This window comes from Somniosus microcephalus, chromosome 23 (assembly GCF_052327205.1).
Source record: "Somniosus microcephalus isolate GS21.2 chromosome 23, FLI_Smic_1.0, whole genome shotgun sequence".
Classification (NCBI taxonomy): domain Eukaryota; kingdom Metazoa; phylum Chordata; class Chondrichthyes; order Squaliformes; family Somniosidae; genus Somniosus; species Somniosus microcephalus.
The window spans coordinates 8231544-8253794 of NC_141009.1; the positions used below are offsets into that span (position 1 = coordinate 8231544).

Consider the following 22251-nt stretch of genomic DNA (forward strand, 5'->3'; position numbering starts at 1 on the left):
TGTTGGCCTTTATTGTAAAGGGAATGGAGTATAACAGTAGGGAAGTCCTGTTACAACTGTACAGGGCGTTGGTGAGACCACACCTGGAGTACTGCGTACAGTTTTGGTCTCCTTATTTAAAGAACGATATACTTGCATTGGAGGCAGTTCAGAGAAGGTTCACGAGGTTGATTCCAGAGATGAAGGGGTTGTCTTATGAAGAAAGGTTGAGCAGGTTGGGCCTATACTCATTGGAGTTTAGAAGAATGAGAGGGGATCTTATTGAAACATATAAGATTCTGAGGGGGCTTGACAGGGTAGATGCAGAGAGGATGTTTCCCCTCGTGGGGGAATCTAGAACTAGGGGGCATAGTTTCAGAATAAGGGAAAACCCTTTTAAATCGGAAATGAGGAGGAATTTCTTCTCTGAGGGTCGTGAATCTTTGGAATTCTCTTCCCCAGAGAGCTGTGGAGGCTGGGTCATTGAATATATTTAAGGTGGCGATAGACAGATTTTTGAATGGTAAGGGAGTCGAGGGTTATGGGGAGCGGGCAGGGAAGTGGAGTTGAGGCCCAGATCAGATCAGCCATGATCTTATTGAATGGCGGAGCAGGCTCGAGGGGGCTCGAGGGGCCAAATGGCCGACTCCTGCTCCTACGTCTTATGTTCTTAAAAGCTCCTGCGGCCTGACTGTCTCTTACAACCCAATGTCCCCGATCCAACCTCACTGCTTTACCTACAACCGACTCCAGTGAATCATCTTTCAGACTGTAAAAGAAAGAAAAACTTGCATTTCTATAGCGCCTTTCATGACCTCAGGACGTCCCAAATCGCTTTACAGTCCATGAAGTACTTTTTGAAATGTCGTCACTGTTGTAATGTAGGAAACGCAGCAGCCAATTTGCGCACAGCAAGGTTCCACAAACAGCAATTTGATAAATAAACCAGATAATATTTTTAGTAATGTTGGTCGAGGGATAAACATTGGCCCCAGGACACCGGGGAGAACTCCCCTGCTCTTCTTCAAAATAGTGCTACGGGACCTTTTATGTCCAACTGGGAGCACAGACGGGGCCTCGGTTTAATGTCTCATCTGAAAGACGGCCCCTCCGACAGTGCAGCGCTCCCTCAGTACTGCCCCCCTCTGACAGTGCAGCGCTCCCTCAGTACTGCCCCTCCGACAGTGCAGCGCTCCCTCAGTACTGCCCCCCTCTGACAGTGCAGCGCTCCCTCAGTACTGCCCCTCCGACAGTGCAGCACTCCCTCAGTACTGCCCCTCCGACAGTGCAGCGCTCCCTCAGTACTGACCCTCTGACAGTGCAGCACTCCCTCAGTACTGACCCTCTGACAGTGCAGCACTCCCTCAGTACTGCCCCCCTCTGACAGTGCAGCGCTCCCTCAGTACTGCCCCTCCGACAGTGCAGCGCTCCCTCAGTACTGCCCCTCCGACAGTGCAGCGCTCCCTCAGTACTGCCCCTCCGACAGTGCAGTGCTCCCTCAGTACTGCCCCTCCGACAGTGCAGCGCTCCCTCAGTACTGACCCTCTGACAGTGCAGCACTCCCTCAGTACTGACCCTCTGACAGTGCAGCACTCCCTCAGTACTGACCCTCTGACAGTGCAGCACTCCCTCAGTACTGCCCCCCTCTGACAGTGCAGCGCTCCCTCAGTACTGCCCCTCCGACAGTGCAGCGCTCCCTCAGTACTGCCCCTCCGACAGTGCGGCGCTCCCTCAGTACTGCCCCTCCGACAGTGCAGCGCTCCCTCAGTACTGCCCCTCCGACAGTGCAGCGCTCTCTCAGTACTGCCCCTCCGACAGTGCAGCGCTCCCTCAGTACTGCCCCTCCGACAGTGCGGCGCTCCCTCAGTACTGACCCTCTGACAGTGCAGCACTCCCTCAGTACTGACCCTCTGACAGTGCAGCACTCCCTCAGTACTGACCCTCTGACAGTGCAGCACTCCCTCAGTACTGCCCCCCTCTGACAGTGCAGCGCTCCCTCAGTACTGCCCCTCCGACAGTGCGGCGCTCTCTCAGTACTGCCCCTCCGACAGTGCGGCGCTCCCTCAGTACTGCCCCTCCGACAGTGCAGCACTCCCTCAGTACTGCCCCTCCGACAGTGCAGTGCTCCCTCAGTACTGCCCCTCCGACAGTGCAGTGCTCCCTCAGTACTGCCCCTCCGACAGTGCAGCGCTCCCTCAGTACTGACTCTCCAATGGTGCAGCGCTCCCTCAGTACTGCCCCTCCGACAGTGCAGCGCTCTCTCAGTACTGCCCCTCCGACAGTGCGGCACTCCCTCAGTACTGCCCCCCTCTGACAGTGCAGCGCTCCCTCAGTACTGCCCCTCCGACAGTGCAGCGCTCCCTCAGTACTGCCCCTCCGACAGTGCGGCGCTCCCTCAGTACTGCCCCTCCGACAGTGCAGCGCTCCCTCAGTACTGCCCCTCCGACAGTGCAGCGCTCTCTCAGTACTGCCCCTCCGACAGTGCAGCGCTCCCTCAGTACTGCCCCTCCGACAGTGCGGCGCTCCCTCAGTACTGACCCTCTGACAGTGCAGCACTCCCTCAGTACTGACCCTCTGACAGTGCAGCACTCCCTCAGTACTGACCCTCTGACAGTGCAGCACTCCCTCAGTACTGCCCCCCTCTGACAGTGCAGCGCTCCCTCAGTACTGCCCCTCCGACAGTGCGGCGCTCTCTCAGTACTGCCCCTCCGACAGTGCGGCGCTCCCTCAGTACTGCCCCTCCGACAGTGCAGCACTCCCTCAGTACTGCCCCTCCGACAGTGCAGTGCTCCCTCAGTACTGCCCCTCCGACAGTGCAGTGCTCCCTCAGTACTGCCCCTCCGACAGTGCAGCGCTCCCTCAGTACTGACTCTCCAATGGTGCAGCGCTCCCTCAGTACTGCCCCTCCGACAGTGCAGCGCTCTCTCAGTACTGCCCCTCCGACAGTGCGGCACTCCCTCAGTACTGACTCTCCAATGGTGCAGCGCTCCCTCAGTACTGCCCCTCCGACAGTGCGGCGCTCTCTCAGTACTGCCCCTCCGACAGTGCGGCACTCCCTCAGTACTGCCCCTCCGACAGTGCAGCGCTCCCTCAGTACAGAAGCGTCAGCGCAGATTATGTGCTCAAGTCCCTGGGAGTGTGTCAGTATTTACAGGGGGTCCCCGAGGAGGGTGTGAATATTTGGAGGGTTGGGGGGTCTGTCTTCTGCTCTAATACACCTGGACACAGAATCCACGTGCTCTTTACCGCTGTCACCAGAAGCTATAAACTGCAGCACAGCGGCTTATCACAAACCGCTGTCGGGAATAAAGTTGGGACATATTCCAGGTCAAAGCCTGTGTAGTAGATGCAACTTAAAGCTGTCTGGACCCAGTGCTGGCGGAGGTGGCCTGGGTTAGGTCCCTGCCTGGGTGAATACAGCACGGTACAGTTTATTACAGGGACTGCAGACAATGACTTACCTTCCCCTCGTGAGGTATCTTGATACTGTGCACACCTACAAGTAAAAAAAGGGCACGTGACCAAGTGCGGACACCCTCGAACAACTGATCCTCACAGAGCGATTCACGGGAAACGCAGATTCATAAATCAATAACAGGCGTGAACAGCAATATTCTAACGCTGGAGAGTGGGCCCGAGCCTGAGATTGTGTGACGGCATCAAATTTGTTCACTTACTATCTCAATATTATTGTTGCTCTATATTATGTGGTTGTCCTATGAGGAGACAAGGCCTATATTCCCTAAAATCCTGAAATTCCTTACCAAACAGCACTGTGGGAGCGGCAGAGATTATTGGGGGATATGTCAGAGTATCTCAGGCCTATATCGAGTAGAATGAGTCTATATTCTCTGAAGTTTAGAAGAATGAGAGGTGATCTCATTGAAACGTCTGAAATTCTTACGGGGCTTGATGAGATAGATGCAGGGAGGATGTTTCCCCTGGCTGGAGAGTCGAGAACCAGGGGTCACAGTCTCAGAATGAGGGGTCGGTCATTGAGGACTGAGATGAGGAGGAATTTCTTCACTCAGAGGGTGGTGAACCTGTGGAATTCTCTACCCCAGAGGGCTGTGGAGGCTCAGTCGTTGAGTATATTCAAGACTGAGATCGATAGATTTTTGAATATTATGGGAACCAAGGTATATGGGGATAGGGCAGGAAAGTGGCGTTGAGGTAGAAGATCAGCCATGATCTTATTGAATGGCAGAGCAGGCTCGAGGGGCCGAATGGCCGACTCCTGCTCCTATTTCTTATGTTCTTATGAACAAAAAGTACTTCCTGCAACAATAGCACTACTTTCCTTTTTGGCAACTGATAGAATAAAGGGGCTCCGGGAGTGTGTCAGTATTTACAGGGGGGTCCCCGGGAGTGTGTCAGTATTTACAGGGGGTCCCCGGGAGTGTGTCAGTATTTACAGGGGGTCCCCGGGAGTGTGTCAGTATTTACAGGGGGTCCCCGGGAGTGTGTCAGTATTTACAGGGGTCCCCGGGAGTGTGTCAGTATTTACAGGGGTCCCCGGGAGTGTGTCAGTATTTACAGGGGCTCCGGGAGTGTGTCAGTATTTACAGGGGGTCCCCGGGTGTGTGTCAGTATTTACAGGGGGTCCCCGGGAGTGTGTCAGTATTTACAGGGGGTCCCCGGGAGTGTGTCAGTATTTACAGGGGGTCCCCGGGAGTGTGTCAGTATTTACAGGGGGTCCCCAGGAGTGTGTCAGTATTTACAGGGGTCCCCGGGAGTGTGTCAGTATTTACAGGGGCTCCGGGAGTGTGTCAGTATTTACAGGGGGTCCCCGGGAGTGTGTCAGTATTTACAGGGGGTCCCCGGGAGTGTGTCAGTATTTACAGGGGCTCCGGGAGTGTGTCAGTATTTACAGGGGCTCCGGGAGTGTGTCAGTATTTACAGGGGTCCCCGGGAGTGTGTCAGTATTTACAGGGGTCCCCGGGAGTGTGTCAGTATTTACAGGGGGTCCCCGGGAGTGTGTCAGTATTTACAGGGGTCCCCGGGAGTGTGTCAGTATTTACAGGAGGTTCCCGGGAGTGTGTCAGTATTTACAGGGGCTCCGGGAGTGTGTCAGTATTTACAGGGGCTCCGGGAGTGTGTCAGTATTTACAGGGGTCCCCGGGAGTGTGTCAGTATTTACAGGGGTCCCCGGGAGTGTGTCAGTATTTACAGGGGGTCCCCGGGAGTGTGTCAGTATTTACAGGGGTCCCCGGGAGTGTGTCAGTATTTACAGGGGTCCCCGGGAGTGTGTCAGTATTTACAGGGGTCCCCGGGAGTGTGTCAGTATTTACAGGGGGTCCCCGGGAGTGTGTCAGTATTTACAGGGGGTCCCCGGGAGTGTGTCAGTATTTACAGGGGGCCCCCGGGAGTGTGTCAGTATTTACAGGGGCTCCGGGAGTGTGTCAGTATTTACAGGGGCTCCGGGAGTGTGTCAGTATTTACAGGGGTCCCCGGGAGTGTGTCAGTATTTACAGGGGTCCCCGGGAGTGTGTCAGTATTTACAGGGGGTCCCCGGGAGTGTGTCAGTATTTACAGGGGTCCCCGGGAGTGTGTCAGTATTTACAGGAGGTTCCCGGGAGTGTTTCAGTATTTACAGGGGTCCCCGGGAGTGTGTCAGTATTTACAGGGGGTCCCCGGGAGTGTGTCAGTATTTACAGGGGGTCCCCGGGAGTGTGTCAGTATTTACAGGGGGTCCCCGGGAGTGTGTCAGTATTTACAGAGGGTCCTCGGGAGTGTGTTGATATTTACAGGGGCTCCGGGAGAGTGTCAGTATTTACAGGGGGTCCCCGGGAGTGTGTCAGTATTTACAGGGGGTCCCCGGGAGTGTGTCAGTATTTACAGGGGTTCCCCGGGAGTGTGTCAGTATTTACAGGGGCTCCGGGAGTGTGTCAGTATTTACAGGGGCTCCGGGAGTGTGTCAGTATTTACAGGAGGTTCCCGGGAGTGTGTCAATATTTACAGGGGTCCCCGGGAGTGTGTCAGTATTTACAGGGGGTCCCCGGGAGTGTGTCAGTATTTACAAGGGTCCCCGGGAGTGTGTCGATATTTACAGGGGCTCCGGGAGTGTGTCAGTATTTACAGGGGGTCCCCGGGAGTGTGTCAGTATTTACAGGGGGTCGCCGGGAGTGTGTCAATATTTACAGGGGGTCCCCGGGAGTGTGTCAGTATTTACAGAGGGTCCCCGGGAGTGTGTCAGTATTTACAGGGGGTCCCCGGGAGTGTGTCAGTATTTACAGGGGGTCCCCGGGAGTGTGTCAGTATTTAAAGGGGGTCCCCGGGAGTGTGTCAGTATTTACAGGGGGTTCCCGGGAGTGTGTCAGTATTTACAGGGGGTCCCCGGGAGTGTGTCAGTATTTACAGGGGGTCTCCGGGAGTGTGTCAGTATTTACAGTGGGTCCCCGGGAGTGTGTCAGTATTTACAGGGGGTCCCCGGGAGAGTGTGTCAGTGTTTACAGGGAGTCCCCGGGAGTGTGTCAGTATTTACAGTGGGTCCCCGGGAGTGTGTCAGTATTTACAGGGGGTCCCCGGGAGTGTGTCAGTATTTACAGGGGGTCTCCGGGAGTGTGTCAGTATTTACAGGGGTCCCCGGGAGTGTGTCAGTATTTACAGGGGGTCTCCGGGAGTGTGTCAGTATTTACAGGGGTCCCCGGGAGTGTGTCAGTATTTACAGGGGGTCCCCGGGAGTGTGTCAGTATTTACAGGGGGTCCCCGGGAGTGTGTCAGTATTTACAGGGGCTCCGGGAGTGTGTCATTATTTACAGGGGGTCCCCGGGAGTGTGTCAGTATTTATAGGCGGGTCCCCGGGAGTGTGTCAATATTTACAGGGGGTCCCCGGGAGTGTGTCAATATTTACAGGGGGTCCCCGGGAGTGTGTCAGTATTTACAGGGGGTCCCCGGGAGTGTGTCAATATTTACAGGGGGTCCCCGGGAGTGTGTCAGTATTTACAGGGGGTCCCCGGGAGTGTGTCAGTATTTACAGGGGGTCCCCGGGAGTGTGTCAGTATTTACAGGGGGTCCCCGGGAGTGTGTCAATATTTACAGGGGGTCCCCGGGAGTGTGTCAGTATTTACAGGGGTCCCCGGGAGTATGTCAGTATTTACAGGGGTCCCCGGGAGTGTGTCGGTATTTACAGGGGCTCCGGGAGTGTGTCAGTATTTACAGTGGGTCCCCGGGAGTGTGTCAGTATTTACAGGGGTCCCCGGGAGTGTGTCAGTATTTACAGGGGGTCCCCGGGAGTGTGTCAGTATTTACAGGGGGTCCCCGGGGTTGTGTCAGTATTTACAGGGGGTCCCCGGGAGTGTGTCAGTATTTACAGGGGGTCCCCGGGAGTGTGTCAGTATTTACAGGGGGTCCCCGGGAGTGTGTCGGTATTTACAGGGGGTCCCCGGGAGTGTGTCGGTATTTACAGGGGTTCCCCGGGAGTGTGTCGGTATTTACAGGGGCTCCGGGAGTGTGTCAGTATTTACAGGGGGTCCCCGGGAGTGTGTCAGTATTTACAGGGGGTCCCCGGGAGTGTGTCAGTATTTACAGGGGGTCCCGGGGAGTGTGTCAGTATTTACAGGGGGTCCCCGGGAGTGTGTCAGTATTTACAGGGGGTCCCCGGGAGTGTGTCAGTATTTACAGGGGGTCCCCGGGAGTGTGTCAGTATTTACAGGGGGTCCCCGGGAGTGTGTCAGTATTTACAGGGGCTCCGGGAGTGTGTCAGTATTGACAGGGGGTCCCCGGGAGTGTGTCAGTATTTACAGGGGCTCCCCGGGAGTGTGTCAGTATTTACAGGGGCTCTGGGAGTGTGTCAGTATTTACAGGGGGTCTCCGGGAGTGTGTCAGTATTTACAGGGGTCCCCGGGAGTGTGTCAGTATTTACAGGGGGTCCCCGGGAGTGTGTCAGTATTTACAGGGGGTCCCCGGGAGTGTGTCAGTATTTACAGGGGGTCCCCGGGAGTGTGTCAGTATTTACATGGGGTCCCCGGGAGTGTGTCGGTATTTACAGGGGGTCCCCGGGAGTGTGTCGGTATTTACAGGGGGTCCCCGGGAGTGTGTCAGTATTTACAGGGGCTCCGGGAGTGTGTCAGTATTTACAGGGGGTCCCCGGGAGTGTGTCAGTATTTACAGGGGTCCCCGGGAGTGTGTCAGTATTTACAGGGGCTCCGGGAGTGTGTCAGTATTTACAGGGGCTCCGGGAGTGTGTCAGTATTTACAGGGGCTCCGGGAGTGTGTCAGTATTTACAGTGGGTCTCCGGGAGTGTGACAATATTTACAGGGGGTTCCCCAGGGAGTGTGTCAGTATTTACAGGGGCTCCGGGAGTGTGTCAGTATTTACAGGGGCTCCGGGAGTGTGTCAGTATTTACAGGTGGTCCCCGGGAGTGTGTCAGTATTTACAGGGGTCCCCGGGAGTGTGTCAGTATTTACAGTGGGTCTCCGGGAGTGTGTCAGTATTTACAGGGGGTCTCCGGGAGTGTGTCAGTATTTACAGGGGGTCCCCGGGGAGTGTGTCAGTATTTACAGGGGCTCCGGGAGTGTGTCAGTATTTACAGTGGGTCTCCGGGAGTGTGTCAGTATTTACAGGGGGTCCCCGGGAGTGTGTCAGTATTTACAGGGGCTCCGGGAGTGTGTCAGTATTTACAGGGGCTCCGGGAGTGTGTCAGTATTTACAGTGGGTCCCCGGGAGTGTGTCAGTATTTACAGTGGGACCCCGGGAGTGTGTCAGTATTTACAGGGGGTCCCCGGGAGTGTGTCAGTATTTACAGGGGCTCCGGGAGTGTGTCAGTATTTACAGGGGCTCCGGGAGTGTGTCAGTATTTACAGTGGGTCCCCGGGAGTGTGTCAGTATTTACAGTGGGTCCCCGGGAGTGTGTCAGTATTTACAGTGGGTCCCCAGGAGTGTGTCAGTATTTACAGTGGGTCTCCGGGAGTGTGTCAGTATTTACAGGGGCTCCGGGAGTGTGTCAGTATTTACAGGGGGTCCCCGGGAGTCTGTCAGTATTTACAGGGGGTCTCCGGGAGTGTGTCAGTATTTACAGGGGCTCCGGGAGTGTGTCAGTATTTACAGGGGGTCTCCGGGAGTGTGTCAGTATTCACAGGGTGTCTCTGGGAGTGTGTCAGTATTTACAGGGGGTCCCCGGGAGTGTGTCAGTATTTACAGGGGCTCCGGGAGTGTGTCAGTATTTACAGGGGGTCTCCGGGAGTGTGTCAGTATTTACAGTGGGTCCCCGGGAGTGTGTCAGTATTTACAGGGGGTCCCCGGGAGTGTGTCAGTATTTACAGGGGCTCCGGGAGTGTGTCAATATTTACAGTGGGTCTCCGGGAGTGTGTCAGTATTTACAGGGGATCCCCGGGAGTGTGTCAGTATTTACAGGGGCTCCGGGAGTGTGTCAGTATTTACAGGGGGTCTCCGGGAGTGTGTCAGTATTTACAGTGGGTCCCCGGGAGTGTGTCAGTATTTACAGGGGGTCCCCGGGAGTGTGTCAGTATTTACAGGGGCTCCGGGAGTGTGTCAATATTTACAGGGGATCCCCGGGAGTGTGTCAGTATTTACAGGGGATCTCCGGGAGTGTGTCAATATTTACAGTGGGTCCCCGGGAGTGTGTCAGTATTTACAGGGGATCTTCGGGAGTGTGTCAGTATTTACAGTGGGTCTCCGGGAGTGTGTCGGTATTTACAGGGGCTCCGGGAGTGTGTCAATATTTACAGTGGGTCCCCGGGAGTGTGTCAGTATTTACAGGGGACCCCCGGGAGTGTGTCAGTTTTTACAGGGGGTCTCCGGGAGTGTGTCAGTATTTACAGGGGCTCCGGGAGTGTGTCAGTATTTACAGGGGATCCCCGGGAGTGTGTCAGTATTTACAGGGGGTCCCCGGGGGTGTGTCAGTATTTACAGGGGGTCTCCGGGAGTGTGTCAGTATTTACAGGGGCTCCGGGAGTGTGTCAGTATTTACAGGGGATCCCCGGGAGTGTGTCAGTATTTACAGGGGATCCCCGGGAGTGTGTCAGTATTTACAGGGGGTCCCCAGGAGTGTGTCAGTATTTACAGGGGATCCCCGGGAGTGTGTCAATATTTACAGGGGCTCCGGGAGTGTGTCAGTATTTACAGGGGATCCCCGGGAGTGTGTCAGTATTTACAGGGGCTCTGGGAGTGTGTCAGTATTTACAGGGGCTCCGGGAGTGTGTCAGTATTTACAGGGGATCCCCGGGAGTGTGTCAGTATTTACAGGGGCTCCGGGAGTGTGTCAATATTTACAGTGGGTCTCCGGGAGTGTGTCAGTATTTACAGGGGATCTCCGGGAGTGTGTCAATATTTACAGGGGCTCCGGGAGTGTGTCAATATTTACAGTGGGTCTCCGGGAGTGTGTCAGTATTTACAGGGGGTCCCCGGGAGTGTGTCAGTATTTACAGGGGCTCCGGGAGTGTGTCAGTATTTACAGTGGGTCTCTGGGAGTGTGTCAGTATTTACAGGGGCTCCGGGAGTGTGTCAGTATTTACAGGGGCTCCGGGAGTGTGTCAATATTTACAGGGGCTCCGGGAGTGTGTCAGTATTTACAGGGGATCCCCGGGAGTGTGTCAATATTTACAGTGGGTCTCCGGGAGTGTGTCAGTATTTACAGGGGCTCTGGGAGTGTGTCAGTATTTACAGGGGATCCCCGGGAGTGTGTCAATATTTACAGTGGGTCTCCGGGAGTGTGTCAGTATTTACAGGGGATCCCCGGGAGTGTGTCAATATTTACAGTGGGTCTCCGGGAGTGTGTCAATATTTACAGGGGCTCCGGGAGTGTGTCAGTATTTACAGTGGGTCTCCGGGAGTGTGTCAGTATTTACAGGGGGTCCCCGGGAGTGTGTCAGTATTTACAGGGGGTCCCCGGGAGTGTGTCAGTATTTACAGGGGCTCCGGGAGTGTGTCAGTATTTACAGGGGCTCCGGGAGTGTGTCAATGTTTACAGTGGGTCTCCGGGAGTGTGTCAGTATTTACAGGGGATCCCCGGGAGTGTGTCAGTATTTACAGGGGCTCCGGGAGTGTGTCAATATTTACAGTGGGTCTCCGGGAGTGTGTCAGTATTTACAGGGGATCCCCGGGAGTGTGTCAGTATTTACAGGGGGTCCGTGGGGAGTGTGTCAGTATTTACAGGGGGTCCCCGTGAGTGTGTCAGTATTTACAGGGGGTCCCCGGGAGTGTGTCAGTATTTACAGGGGGTCCCCGGGAGTGTGTCAGTATTTACAGGGGGTCCCCGGGAGTGTGTCAATATTTACAGGGGGTCCCCGGGAGTGTGTCAGTATTTACAGGGGTCCCCGGGAGTATGTCAGTATTTACAGGGGTCCCCGGGAGTGTGTCGGTATTTACAGGGGCTCCGGGAGTGTGTCAGTATTTACAGTGGGTCCCCGGGAGTGTGTCAGTATTTACAGGGGTCCCCGGGAGTGTGTCAGTATTTACAGGGGGTCCCCGGGAGTGTGTCAGTATTTACAGGGGGTCCCCGGGGTTGTGTCAGTATTTACAGGGGGTCCCCGGGAGTGTGTCAGTATTTACAGGGGGTCCCCGGGAGTGTGTCAGTATTTACAGGGGGTCCCCGGGAGTGTGTCGGTATTTACAGGGGGTCCCCGGGAGTGTGTCGGTATTTACAGGGGTTCCCCGGGAGTGTGTCGGTATTTACAGGGGCTCCGGGAGTGTGTCAGTATTTACAGGGGGTCCCCGGGAGTGTGTCAGTATTTACAGGGGGTCCCCGGGAGTGTGTCAGTATTTACAGGGGGTCCCGGGGAGTGTGTCAGTATTTACAGGGGGTCCCCGGGAGTGTGTCAGTATTTACAGGGGGTCCCCGGGAGTGTGTCAGTATTTACAGGCGGTCCCCGGGAGTGTGTCAGTATTTACAGGGGGTCCCCGGGAGTGTGTCAGTATTTACAGGGGCTCCGGGAGTGTGTCAGTATTGACAGGGGGTCCCCGGGAGTGTGTCAGTATTTACAGGGGCTCCCCGGGAGTGTGTCAGTATTTACAGGGGCTCCGGGAGTGTGTCAGTATTTACAGGGGGTCTCCGGGAGTGTGTCAGTATTTACAGGGGTCCCCGGGAGTGTGTAAGTATTTACAGGGGGTCCCCGGGAGTGTGTCAGTATTTACAGGGGGTCCCCGGGGGTGTGTCAGTATTTACAGGGGGTCCCCGGGAGTGTGTCAGTATTTACAGGGGGTCCCCGGGAGTGTGTCAGTATTTACATGGGGTCCCCGGGAGTGTGTCGGTATTTACAGGGGGTCCCCGGGAGTGTGTCGGTATTTACAGGGGGTCCCCGGGAGTGTGTCAGTATTTACAGGGGCTCCGGGAGTGTGTCAGTATTTACAGGGGGTCCCCGGGAGTGTGTCAGTATTTACAGGGGACCCCGGGAGTGTGTCAGTATTTACAGGGGCTCCGGGAGTGTGTCAGTATTTACAGGGGCTCCGGGAGTGTGTCAGTATTTACAGTGGGTCTCCGGGAGTGTGACAATATTTACAGGGGGTTCCCCAGGGAGTGTGTCAGTATTTACAGGGGCTCCGGGAGTGTGTCAGTATTTACAGGGGCTCCGGGAGTGTGTCAGTATTTACAGGGGGTCCCCGGAAGTGTGTCAGTATTTACAGGGGCTCCGGGAGTGTGTCAGTATTTACAGGGGCTCCGGGAGTGTGTCAATATTTACAGTGGGTCTCCGGGAGTGTGTCAGTATTTACAGGGGATCCCCGGGAGTGTGTCAGTATTTACAGGGGCTCCGGGAGTGTGTCAATATTTACAGTGGGTCTCCGGGAGTGTGTCAGTATTTACAGGGGATCCCCGGGAGTGTGTCAGTATTTACAGGGGGTCCCTGGGGAGTGTGTCAGTATTTACAGGGGGTCCCCGTGAGTGTGTCAGTATTTACAGGGGGTCCCCGGGAGTGTGTCAGTATTTACAGGGGGTCCCCGGGAGTGTGTCAGTATTTACAGGGGGTCCCCGGGAGTGTGTCAATATTTACAGGGGGTCCCCGGGAGTGTGTCAGTATTTACAGGGGTCCCCGGGAGTATGTCAGTATTTACAGGGGTCCCCGGGAGTGTGTCGGTATTTACAGGGGCTCCGGGAGTGTGTCAGTATTTACAGTGGGTCCCCGGGAGTGTGTCAGTATTTACAGGGGTCCCCGGGAGTGTGTCAGTATTTACAGGGGGTCCCCGGGAGTGTTTCAGTATTTACAGGGGGTCCCCGGGGTTGTGTCAGTATTTACAGGGGGTCCCCGGGAGTGTGTCAGTATTTACAGGGGGTCCCCGGGAGTGTGTCAGTATTTACAGGGGGTCCCCGGGAGTGTGTCGGTATTTACAGGGGGTCCCCGGGAGTGTGTCGGTATTTACAGGGGTTCCCCGGGAGTGTGTCGGTATTTACAGGGGCTCCGGGAGTGTGTCAGTATTTACAGGGGGTCCCCGGGAGTGTGTCAGTATTTACAGGGGGTCCCCGGGAGTGTGTCAGTATTTACAGGGGGTCCCCGGGAGTGTGTCAGTATTTACAGGGGGTCCCCGGGAGTGTGTCAGTATTTACAGGCGGTCCCCGGGAGTGTGTCAGTATTTACAGGGGGTCCCCGGGAGTGTGTCAGTATTTACAGGGGCTCCGGGAGTGTGTCAGTATTGACAGGGGGTCCCCGGGAGTGTGTCAGTATTTACAGGGGCTCCCCGGGAGTGTGTCAGTATTTACAGGGGCTCCGGGAGTGTGTCAGTATTTACAGGGGGTCTCCGGGAGTGTGTCAGTATTTACAGGGGTCCCCGGGAGTGTGTAAGTATTTACAGGGGGTCCCCGGGAGTGTGTCAGTATTTACAGGGGGTCCCCGGGGGTGTGTCAGTATTTACAGGGGGTCCCCGGGAGTGTGTCAGTATTTACAGGGGGTCCCCGGGAGTGTGTCAGTATTTACATGGGGTCCCCGGGAGTGTGTCGGTATTTACAGGGGGTCCCCGGGAGTGTGTCGGTATTTACAGGGGGTCCCCGGGAGTGTGTCAGTATTTACAGGGGCTCCGGGAGTGTGTCAGTATTTACAGGGGGTCCCCGGGAGTGTGTCAGTATTTACAGGGGTCCCCGGGAGTGTGTCAGTATTTACAGGGGCTCCGGGAGTGTGTCAGTATTTACAGGGGCTCCGGGAGTGTGTCAGTATTTACAGTGGGTCTCCGGGAGTGTGACAATATTTACAGGGGGTTCCCCAGGGAGTGTGTCAGTATTTACAGGGGCTCCGGGAGTGTGTCAGTATTTACAGGGGCTCCGGGAGTGTGTCAGTATTTACAGGGGGTCCCCGGGAGTGTGTCAGTATTTACAGGGGTCCCCGGGAGTGTGTCAGTATTTACAGTGGGTCTCCGGGAGTGTGTCAGTATTTACAGGGGGTCTCCGGGAGTGTGTCAGTATTTACAGGGGGTCCCCGGGGAGTGTGTCAGTATTTACAGGGGCTCCGGGAGTGTGTCAGTATTTACAGTGGGTCTCCGGGAGTGTGTCAGTATTTACAGTGGGTCTCAGGGAGTGTGTCAATATTTACAGTGGGTCTCCGGGAGTGTGTCAGTATTTACAGGGGGTCCCCGGGAGTGTGTCAGTATTTACAGGGGCTCCGGGAGTGTGTCAGTATTTACAGGGGCTCCGGGAGTGTGTCAGTATTTACAGTGGGTCCCCGGGAGTGTGTCAGTATTTACAGTGGGTCCCCGGGAGTGTGTCAGTATTTACAGGGGGTCCCCGGGAGTGTGTCAGTATTTACAGGGGCTCCGGGAGTGTGTCAGTATTTACAGGGGCTCCGGGAGTGTGTCAGTATTTACAGTGGGTCCCCGGGAGTGTGTCAGTATTTACAGTGGGTCCCCGGGAGTGTGTCAGTATTTACAGTGGGTCCCCAGGAGTGTGTCAGTATTTACAGTGGGTCTCCGGGAGTGTGTCAGTATTTACAGGGGCTCCGGGAGTGTGTCAGTATTTACAGGGGGTCCCCGGGAGTCTGTCAGTATTTACAGGGGGTCTCCGGGAGTGTGTCAGTATTTACAGGGGCTCCGGGAGTGTGTCAGTATTTACAGGGGGTCTCCGGGAGTGTGTCAGTATTCACAGGGTGTCTCTGGGAGTGTGTCAGTATTTACAGGGGGTCCCCGGGAGTGTGTCAGTATTTACAGGGGCTCCGGGAGTGTGTCAGTATTTACAGGGGGTCTCCGGGAGTGTGTCAGTATTTACAGTGGGTCCCCGGGAGTGTGTCAGTATTTACAGGGGGTCCCCGGGAGTGTGTCAGTATTTACAGGGGCTCCGGGAGTGTGTCAGTATTTACAGTGGGTCCCCGGGAGTGTGTCAGTATTTACAGTGGGTCCCCGGGAGTGTGTCAGTATTTACAGTGGGTCCCCAGGAGTGTGTCAGTATTTACAGTGGGTCTCTGGGAGTGTGTCAGTATTTACAGGGGCTCCGGGAGTGTGTCAGTATTTACAGGGGGTCCCCGGGAGTCTGTCAGTATTTACAGGGGGTCTCCGGGAGTGTGTCAGTATTTACAGGGGCTCCGGGAGTGTGTCAGTATTTACAGGGGGTCTCCGGGAGTGTGTCAGTATTCACAGGGTGTCTCTGGGAGTGTGTCAGTATTTACAGGGGGTCCCCGGGAGTGTGTCAGTATTTACAGGGGCTCCGGGAGTGTGTCAGTATTTACAAGGGGTCTCCGGGAGTGTGTCAGTATTTACAGTGGGTCCCCGGGAGTGTGTCAGTATTTACAGGGGGTCCCCGGGAGTGTGTCAGTATTTACAGGGGCTCCGGGAGTGTGTCAATATTTACAGTGGGTCTCCGGGAGTGTGTCAGTATTTACAGGGGATCCCCGGGAGTGTGTCAGTATTTACAGGGGCTCCGGGAGTGTGTCAGTATTTACAGGGGGTCTCCGGGAGTGTGTCAGTATTTACAGTGGGTCCCCGGGAGTGTGTCAGTATTTACAGGGGGTCCCCGGGAGTGTGTCAGTATTTACAGGGGCTCCGGGAGTGTGTCAATATTTACAGGGGATCCCCGGGAGTGTGTCAGTATTTACAGGGGATCTCCGGGAGTGTGTCAATATTTACAGTGGGTCCCCGGGAGTGTGTCAGTATTTACAGGGGATCTTCGGGAGTGTGTCAGTATTTACAGTGGGTCTCCGGGAGTGTGTCGGTATTTACAGGGGCTCCGGGAGTGTGTCAATATTTACAGTGGGTCCCCGGGAGTGTGTCAGTATTTACAGGGGACCCCCGGGAGTGTGTCAGTTTTTACAGGGGGTCTCCGGGAGTGTGTCAGTATTTACAGGGGCTCCGGGAGTGTGTCAGTATTTACAGGGGATCCCCGGGAGTGTGTCAGTATTTACAGGGGGTCCCCGGGGGTGTGTCAGTATTTACAGGGGGTCTCCGGGAGTGTGTCAGTATATACAGGGGCTCCGGGAGTGTGTCAGTATTTACAGGGGATCCCCGGGAGTGTGTCAGTATTTACAGGGGATCCCCGGGAGTGTGTCAGTATTTACAGGGCGTCCCCGGGAGTGTGTCAGTATTTACAGGGGATCCCCGGGAGTGTGTCAATATTTACAGGGGCTCCGGGAGTGTGTCAGTATTTACAGGGGATCCCCGGGAGTGTGTCAGTATTTACAGGGGCTCTGGGAGTGTGTCAGTATTTACAGGGGCTCCGGGAGTGTGTCAGTATTTACAGGGGATCCCCGGGAGTGTGTCAGTATTTACAGGGGCTCCGGGAGTGTGTCAATATTTACAGTGGGTCTCCGGGAGTGTGTCAGTATTTACAGGGGATCTCCGGGAGTGTGTCAATATTTACAGGGGCTCCGGGAGTGTGTCAATATTTACAGTGGGTCTCCGGGAGTGTGTCAGTATTTACAGGGGGTCCCCGGGAGTGTGTCAGTATTTACAGGGGCTCCGGGAGTGTGTCAGTATTTACAGTGGGTCTCTGGGAGTGTGTCAGTATTTACAGGGGCTCCGGGAGTGTGTCAGTATTTACAGGGGCTCCGGGAGTGTGTCAATATTTACAGGGGCTCCGGGAGTGTGTCAGTATTTACAGGGGATCCCCGGGAGTGTGTCAATATTTACAGTGGGTCTCCGGGAGTGTGTCAGTATTTACAGGGGCTCCGGGAGTGTGTCAGTATTTACAGGGGATCCCCGGGAGTGTGTCAATATTTCCAGTGGGTCTCCGGGAGTGTGTCAGTATTTACAGGGGATCCCCGGGAGTGTGTCAATATTTACAGTGGGTCTCCGGGAGTGTGTCAATATTTACAGGGGCTCCGGGAGTGTGTCAGTATTTACAGTGGGTCTCCGGGAGTGTGTCAGTATTTACAGGGGGTCCCCGGGAGTGTGTCAGTATTTACAGGGGGTCCCCGGGAGTGTGTCAGTATTTACAGGGGCTCCGGGAGTGTGTCAGTATTTACAGGGGCTCCGGGAGTGTGTCAATATTTACAGTGGGTCTCCGGGAGTGTGTCAGTATTTACAGGGGATCCCCGGGAGTGTGTCAGTATTTACAGGGGCTCCGGGAGTGTGTCAATATTTACAGTGGGTCTCCGGGAGTGTGTCAGTATTTACAGGGGATCCCCGGGAGTGTGTCAGTATTTACAGGGGGTCCCTGGGGAGTGTGTCAGTATTTACAGGGGGTCCCCGGGAGTGTGTCAGTATTTACAGGGGGTCCCCGGGAGTGTGTCAGTATTTACAGGGGGTCCCCGGGAGTGTGTCAGTATTTACAGGGGGTCCCCGGGAGTGTGTCAATATTTACATGGGGTCCCCGGGAGTGTGTCAGTATTTACAGGGGTCCCCGGGAGTATTTCAGTATTTACAGGGGTCCCCGGGAGTGTGTCGGTATTTACAGGGGCTCCGGGAGTGTGTCAGTATTTACAGTGGGTCCCCGGGAGTGTGTCAGTATTTACAGGGGTCCCCGGGAGTGTGTCAGTATTTACAGGGGGTCCCCGGGAGTGTGTCAGTATTTACAGGGGGTCCCCGGGGTTGTGTCAGTATTTACAGGGGGTCCCCGGGAGTGTGTCAGTATTTACAGGGGGTCCCCGGGAGTGTGTCAGTATTTACAGGGGGTCCCCGGGAGTGTGTCGGTATTTACAGGGGGTCCCCGGGAGTGTGTCGGTATTTACAGGGGTTCCCCGGGAGTGTGTCGGTATTTACAGGGGCTCCGGGAGTGTGTCAGTATTTACAGGGGGTCCCCGGGAGTGTGTCAGTATTTACAGGGGGTCCCCGGGAGTGTGTCAGTATTTACAGGGGGTCCCCGGGAGTGTGTCAGTATTTACAGGGGGTCCCGGGGAGTGTGTCAGTATTTACAGGGGGTCCCCGGGAGTGTGTCAGTATTTACAGGGGGTCCCCGGGAGTGTGTCAGTATTTACAGGGGGTCCCCGGGAGTGTGTCAGTATTTACAGGGGGTCCCCGGGAGTGTGTCAGTATTTACAGGGGCTCCGGGAGTGTGTCAGTATTGACAGGGGGTCCCCGGGAGTGCGTCAGTATTTACAGGGGCTCCCCGGGAGTGTGTCAGTATTTACAGGGGCTCCGGGAGTGTGTCAGTATTTACAGGGGGTCTCCATGAGTGTGTCAGTATTTACAGGGGTCCCCGGGAGTGTGTAAGTATTTACAGGGGGTCCCCGGGAGTGTGTCAGTATTTACAGGGGGTCCCCGGGGGTGTGTCAGTATTTACAGGGGGTCCCCGGGAGTGTGTCAGTATTTACAGGGGGTCCCCGGGAGTGTGTCAGTATTTACATGGGGTCCCCGGGAGTGTGTCGGTATTTACAGGGGGTCCCCGGGAGTGTGTCGGTATTTACAGGGGGTCCCCGGGAGTGTGTCAGTATTTACAGGGGCTCCGGGAGTGTGTCAGTATTTACAGTGGGTCTCCGGGAGTGTGACAATATTTACAGGGGGTTCCCCAGGGAGTGTGTCAGTATTTACAGGGGCTCCGGGAGTGTGTCAGTATTTACAGGGGCTCCGGGAGTGTGTCAGTATTTACAGGGGGTCCCCGGGAGTGTGTCAGTATTTACAGGGGTCCCCGGGAGTGTGTCAGTATTTACAGTGGGTCTCCGGGAGTGTGTCAGTATTTACAGGGGGTCTCCGGGAGTGTGTCAGTATTTACAGGGGGTCCCCGGGGAGTGTGTCAGTATTTACAGGGGCTCCGGGAGTGTGTCAGTATTTACAGTGGGTCTCCGGGAGTGTGTCAGTATTTACAGTGGGTCTCAGGGAGTGTGTCAATATTTACAGTGGGTCTCCGGGAGTGTGTCAGTATTTACAGGGGGTCCCCGGGAGTGTGTCAGTATTTACAGGGGCTCCGGGAGTGTGTCAGTATTTACAGGGGCTCCGGGAGTGTGTCAGTATTTACAGTGGGTCCCCGGGAGTGTGTCAGTATTTACAGTGGGTCCCCGGGAGTGTGTCAGTATTTACAGGGGGGTCCCCGGGAGTGTGTCAGTATTTACAGGGGCTCCGGGAGTGTGTCAGTATTTACAGGGGCTCCGGGAGTGTGTCAGTATTTACAGTGGGTCCCCGGGAGTGTGTCAGTATTTACAGTGGGTCCCCGGGAGTGTGTCAGTATTTACAGTGGGTCCCCAGGAGTGTGTCAGTATTTACAGTGGGTCTCCGGGAGTGTGTCAGTATTTACAGGGGCTCCGGGAGTGTGTCAGTATTTACAGGGGGTCCCCGGGAGTCTGTCAGTATTTACAGGGGGTCTCCGGGAGTGTGTCAGTATTTACAGGGGCTCCGGGAGTGTGTCAGTATTTACAGGGGGTCTCCGGGAGTGTGTCAGTATTCACAGGGTGTCTCTGGGAGTGTGTCAGTATTTACAGGGGGTCCCCGGGAGTGTGTCAGTATTTACAGGGGCTCCGGGAGTGTGTCAGTATTTACAGGGGGTCTCCGGGAGTGTGTCAGTATTTACAGTGGGTCCCCGGGAGTCTGTCAGTATTTACAGGGGGTCCCCGGGAGTGTGTCAGTATTTACAGGGGCTCCGGGAGTGTGTCAATATTTACAGTGGGTCTCCGGGAGTGTGTCAGTATTTACAGGGGATCCCCGGGAGTGTGTCAGTGTTTACAGGGGCTCCGGGAGTGTGTCAGTATTTACAGGGGGTCTCCGGGAGTGTGTCAGTATTTACAGTGGGTCCCCGGGAGTGTGTCAGTATTTACAGGGGGTCCCCGGGAGTGTGTCAGTATTTACAGGGGCTCCGGGAGTGTGTCAATATTTACAGGGGATCCCCGGGAGTGTGTCAGTATTTACAGGGGATCTCCGGGAGTGTGTCAATATTTACAGTGGGTCCCCGGGAGTGTGTCAGTATTTACAGGGGATCTTCGGGAGTGTGTCAGTATTTACAGTGGGTCTCCGGGAGTGTGTCGGTATTTACAGGGGCTCCGGGAGTGTGTCAATATTTACAGTGGGTCCCCGGGAGTGTGTCAGTATTTACAGGGGACCCCCGGGAGTGTGTCAGTTTTTACAGGGGGTCTCCGGGAGTGTGTCAGTATTTACAGGGGCTCCGGGAGTGTGTCAGTATTTACAGGGGATCCCCGGGAGTGTGTCAGTATTTACAGGGGGTCCCCGGGGGTGTGTCAGTATTTACAGGGGGTCTCCGGGAGTGTGTCAGTATTTACAGGGGCTCCGGGAGTGTGTCAGTATTTACAGGGGATCCCCGGGAGTGTGTCAGTATTTACAGGGGATCCCCGGGAGTGTGTCAGTATTTACAGGGGGTCCCCGGGAGTGTGTCAGTATTTACAGGGGATCCCCGGGAGTGTGTCAATATTTACAGGGGCTCCGGGAGTGTGTCAGTATTTACAGGGGATCCCCGGGAGTGTGTCAGTATTTACAGGGGCTCTGGGAGTGTGTCAGTATTTACAGGGGCTCCGGGAGTGTGTCAGTATTTACAGGGGATCCCCGGGAGTGTGTCAGTATTTACAGGGGCTCCGGGAGTGTGTCAATATTTACAGTGGGTCTCCGGGAGTGTGTCAGTATTTACAGGGGATCTCCGGGAGTGTGTCAATATTTACAGGGGCTCCGGGAGTGTGTCAATATTTACAGTGGGTCTCCGGGAGTGTGTCAGTATTTACAGGGGGTCCCCGGGAGTGTGTCAGTATTTACAGGGGCTCCGGGAGTGTGTCAGTATTTACAGTGGGTCTCTGGGAGTGTGTCAGTATTTACAGGGGCTCCGGGAGTGTGTCAGTATTTACAGGGGCTCCGGGAGTGTGTCAATATTTACAGGGGCTCCGGGAGTGTGTCAGTATTTACAGGGGATCCCCGGGAGTGTGTCAATATTTACAGTGGGTCTCCGGGAGTGTGTCAGTATTTACAGGGGCTCCGGGAGTGTGTCAATATTTACAGTGGGTCTCCGGGAGTGTGTCAGTATTTACAGGGGATCCCCGGGAGTGTGTCAATATTTACAGTGGGTCTCCGGGAGTGTGTCAATATTTACAGGGGCTCCGGGAGTGTGTCAGTATTTACAGTGGGTCTCCGGGAGTGTGTCAGTATTTACAGGGGGTCCCCGGGAGTGTGTCAGTATTTACAGGGGGTCCCCGGGAGTGTGTCAGTATTTACAGGGGCTCCGGGAGTGTGTCAGTATTTACAGGGGCTCCGGGAGTGTGTCAATATTTACAGTGGGTCTCCGGGAGTGTGTCAGTATTTACAGGGGATCCCCGGGAGTGTGTCAGTATTTACAGGGGCTCCGGGAGTGTGTCAATATTTACAGTGGGTCTCCGGGAGTGTGTCAGTATTTACAGGGGATCCCCGGGAGTGTGTCAGTATTTACAGGGGGTCCCTGGGGAGTGTGTCAGTATTTACAGGGGGTCCCCGGGGAGTGTGTCAGTATTTACAGGGGTTCCCCGGGAGTGTGTCAGTATTTACAGGGAGTCCCCGGGAGTGTGTCGGTATTTACAGGGGGTCTCTGGGAGTGTGTCAGTATTTAGAGGGGGTTCCCCAGGAGTGTGTCAGTATTTACATGGGGTCCTCGGGAGTGTGTCAGTATTTACAGGGGTCCCCGGGAGTGTGTCAGTATTTACAGGGGCTCCGGGAGTGTGTCAATATTTACAGTGGGTCTCCGGGAGTGTGTCAGTATTTACAGGGGATCCCCGGGAGTGTGTCAGTATTTACAGGGGGTCCCCGGGGAGTGTGTCAGTATTTACAGGGGGTCCCCGGGGAGTTTGTCAGTATTTACAGGGGTTCCCCGGGAGTGTGTCAGTATTTACAGGGAGTCCCCGGGAGTGTGTCGGTATTTACAGGGGGTCTCTGGGAGTGTGTCAGTATTTACAGGGGGTTCCCCAGGAGTGTGTCAGTATTTACAGGGGGTCCTCGGGAGTGTGTCAGTATTTACAGGGGGTCCCCGGGAGTGTGTCAGTATTTACAGGGGGTCCCCGGGAGTGTG

The 22251-nt window shown here is 55.3% G+C and overlaps 1 protein-coding gene across 1 annotated transcript in view; it reads right to left on the bottom strand.

Moving 5' to 3' along the window:
• pip5kl1 (phosphatidylinositol-4-phosphate 5-kinase-like 1) overlaps positions 1–22251 on the bottom strand; it is a 170258-nt gene that overhangs the window by 13578 nt on the left and 134429 nt on the right. The window contains exon 6 of the mRNA XM_085965341.1: positions 3441–3475. Coding sequence (XP_085821467.1) covers positions 3441–3475 — 35 coding nt within the window. The remainder of the gene's footprint in view (positions 1–3440; positions 3476–22251) is intronic.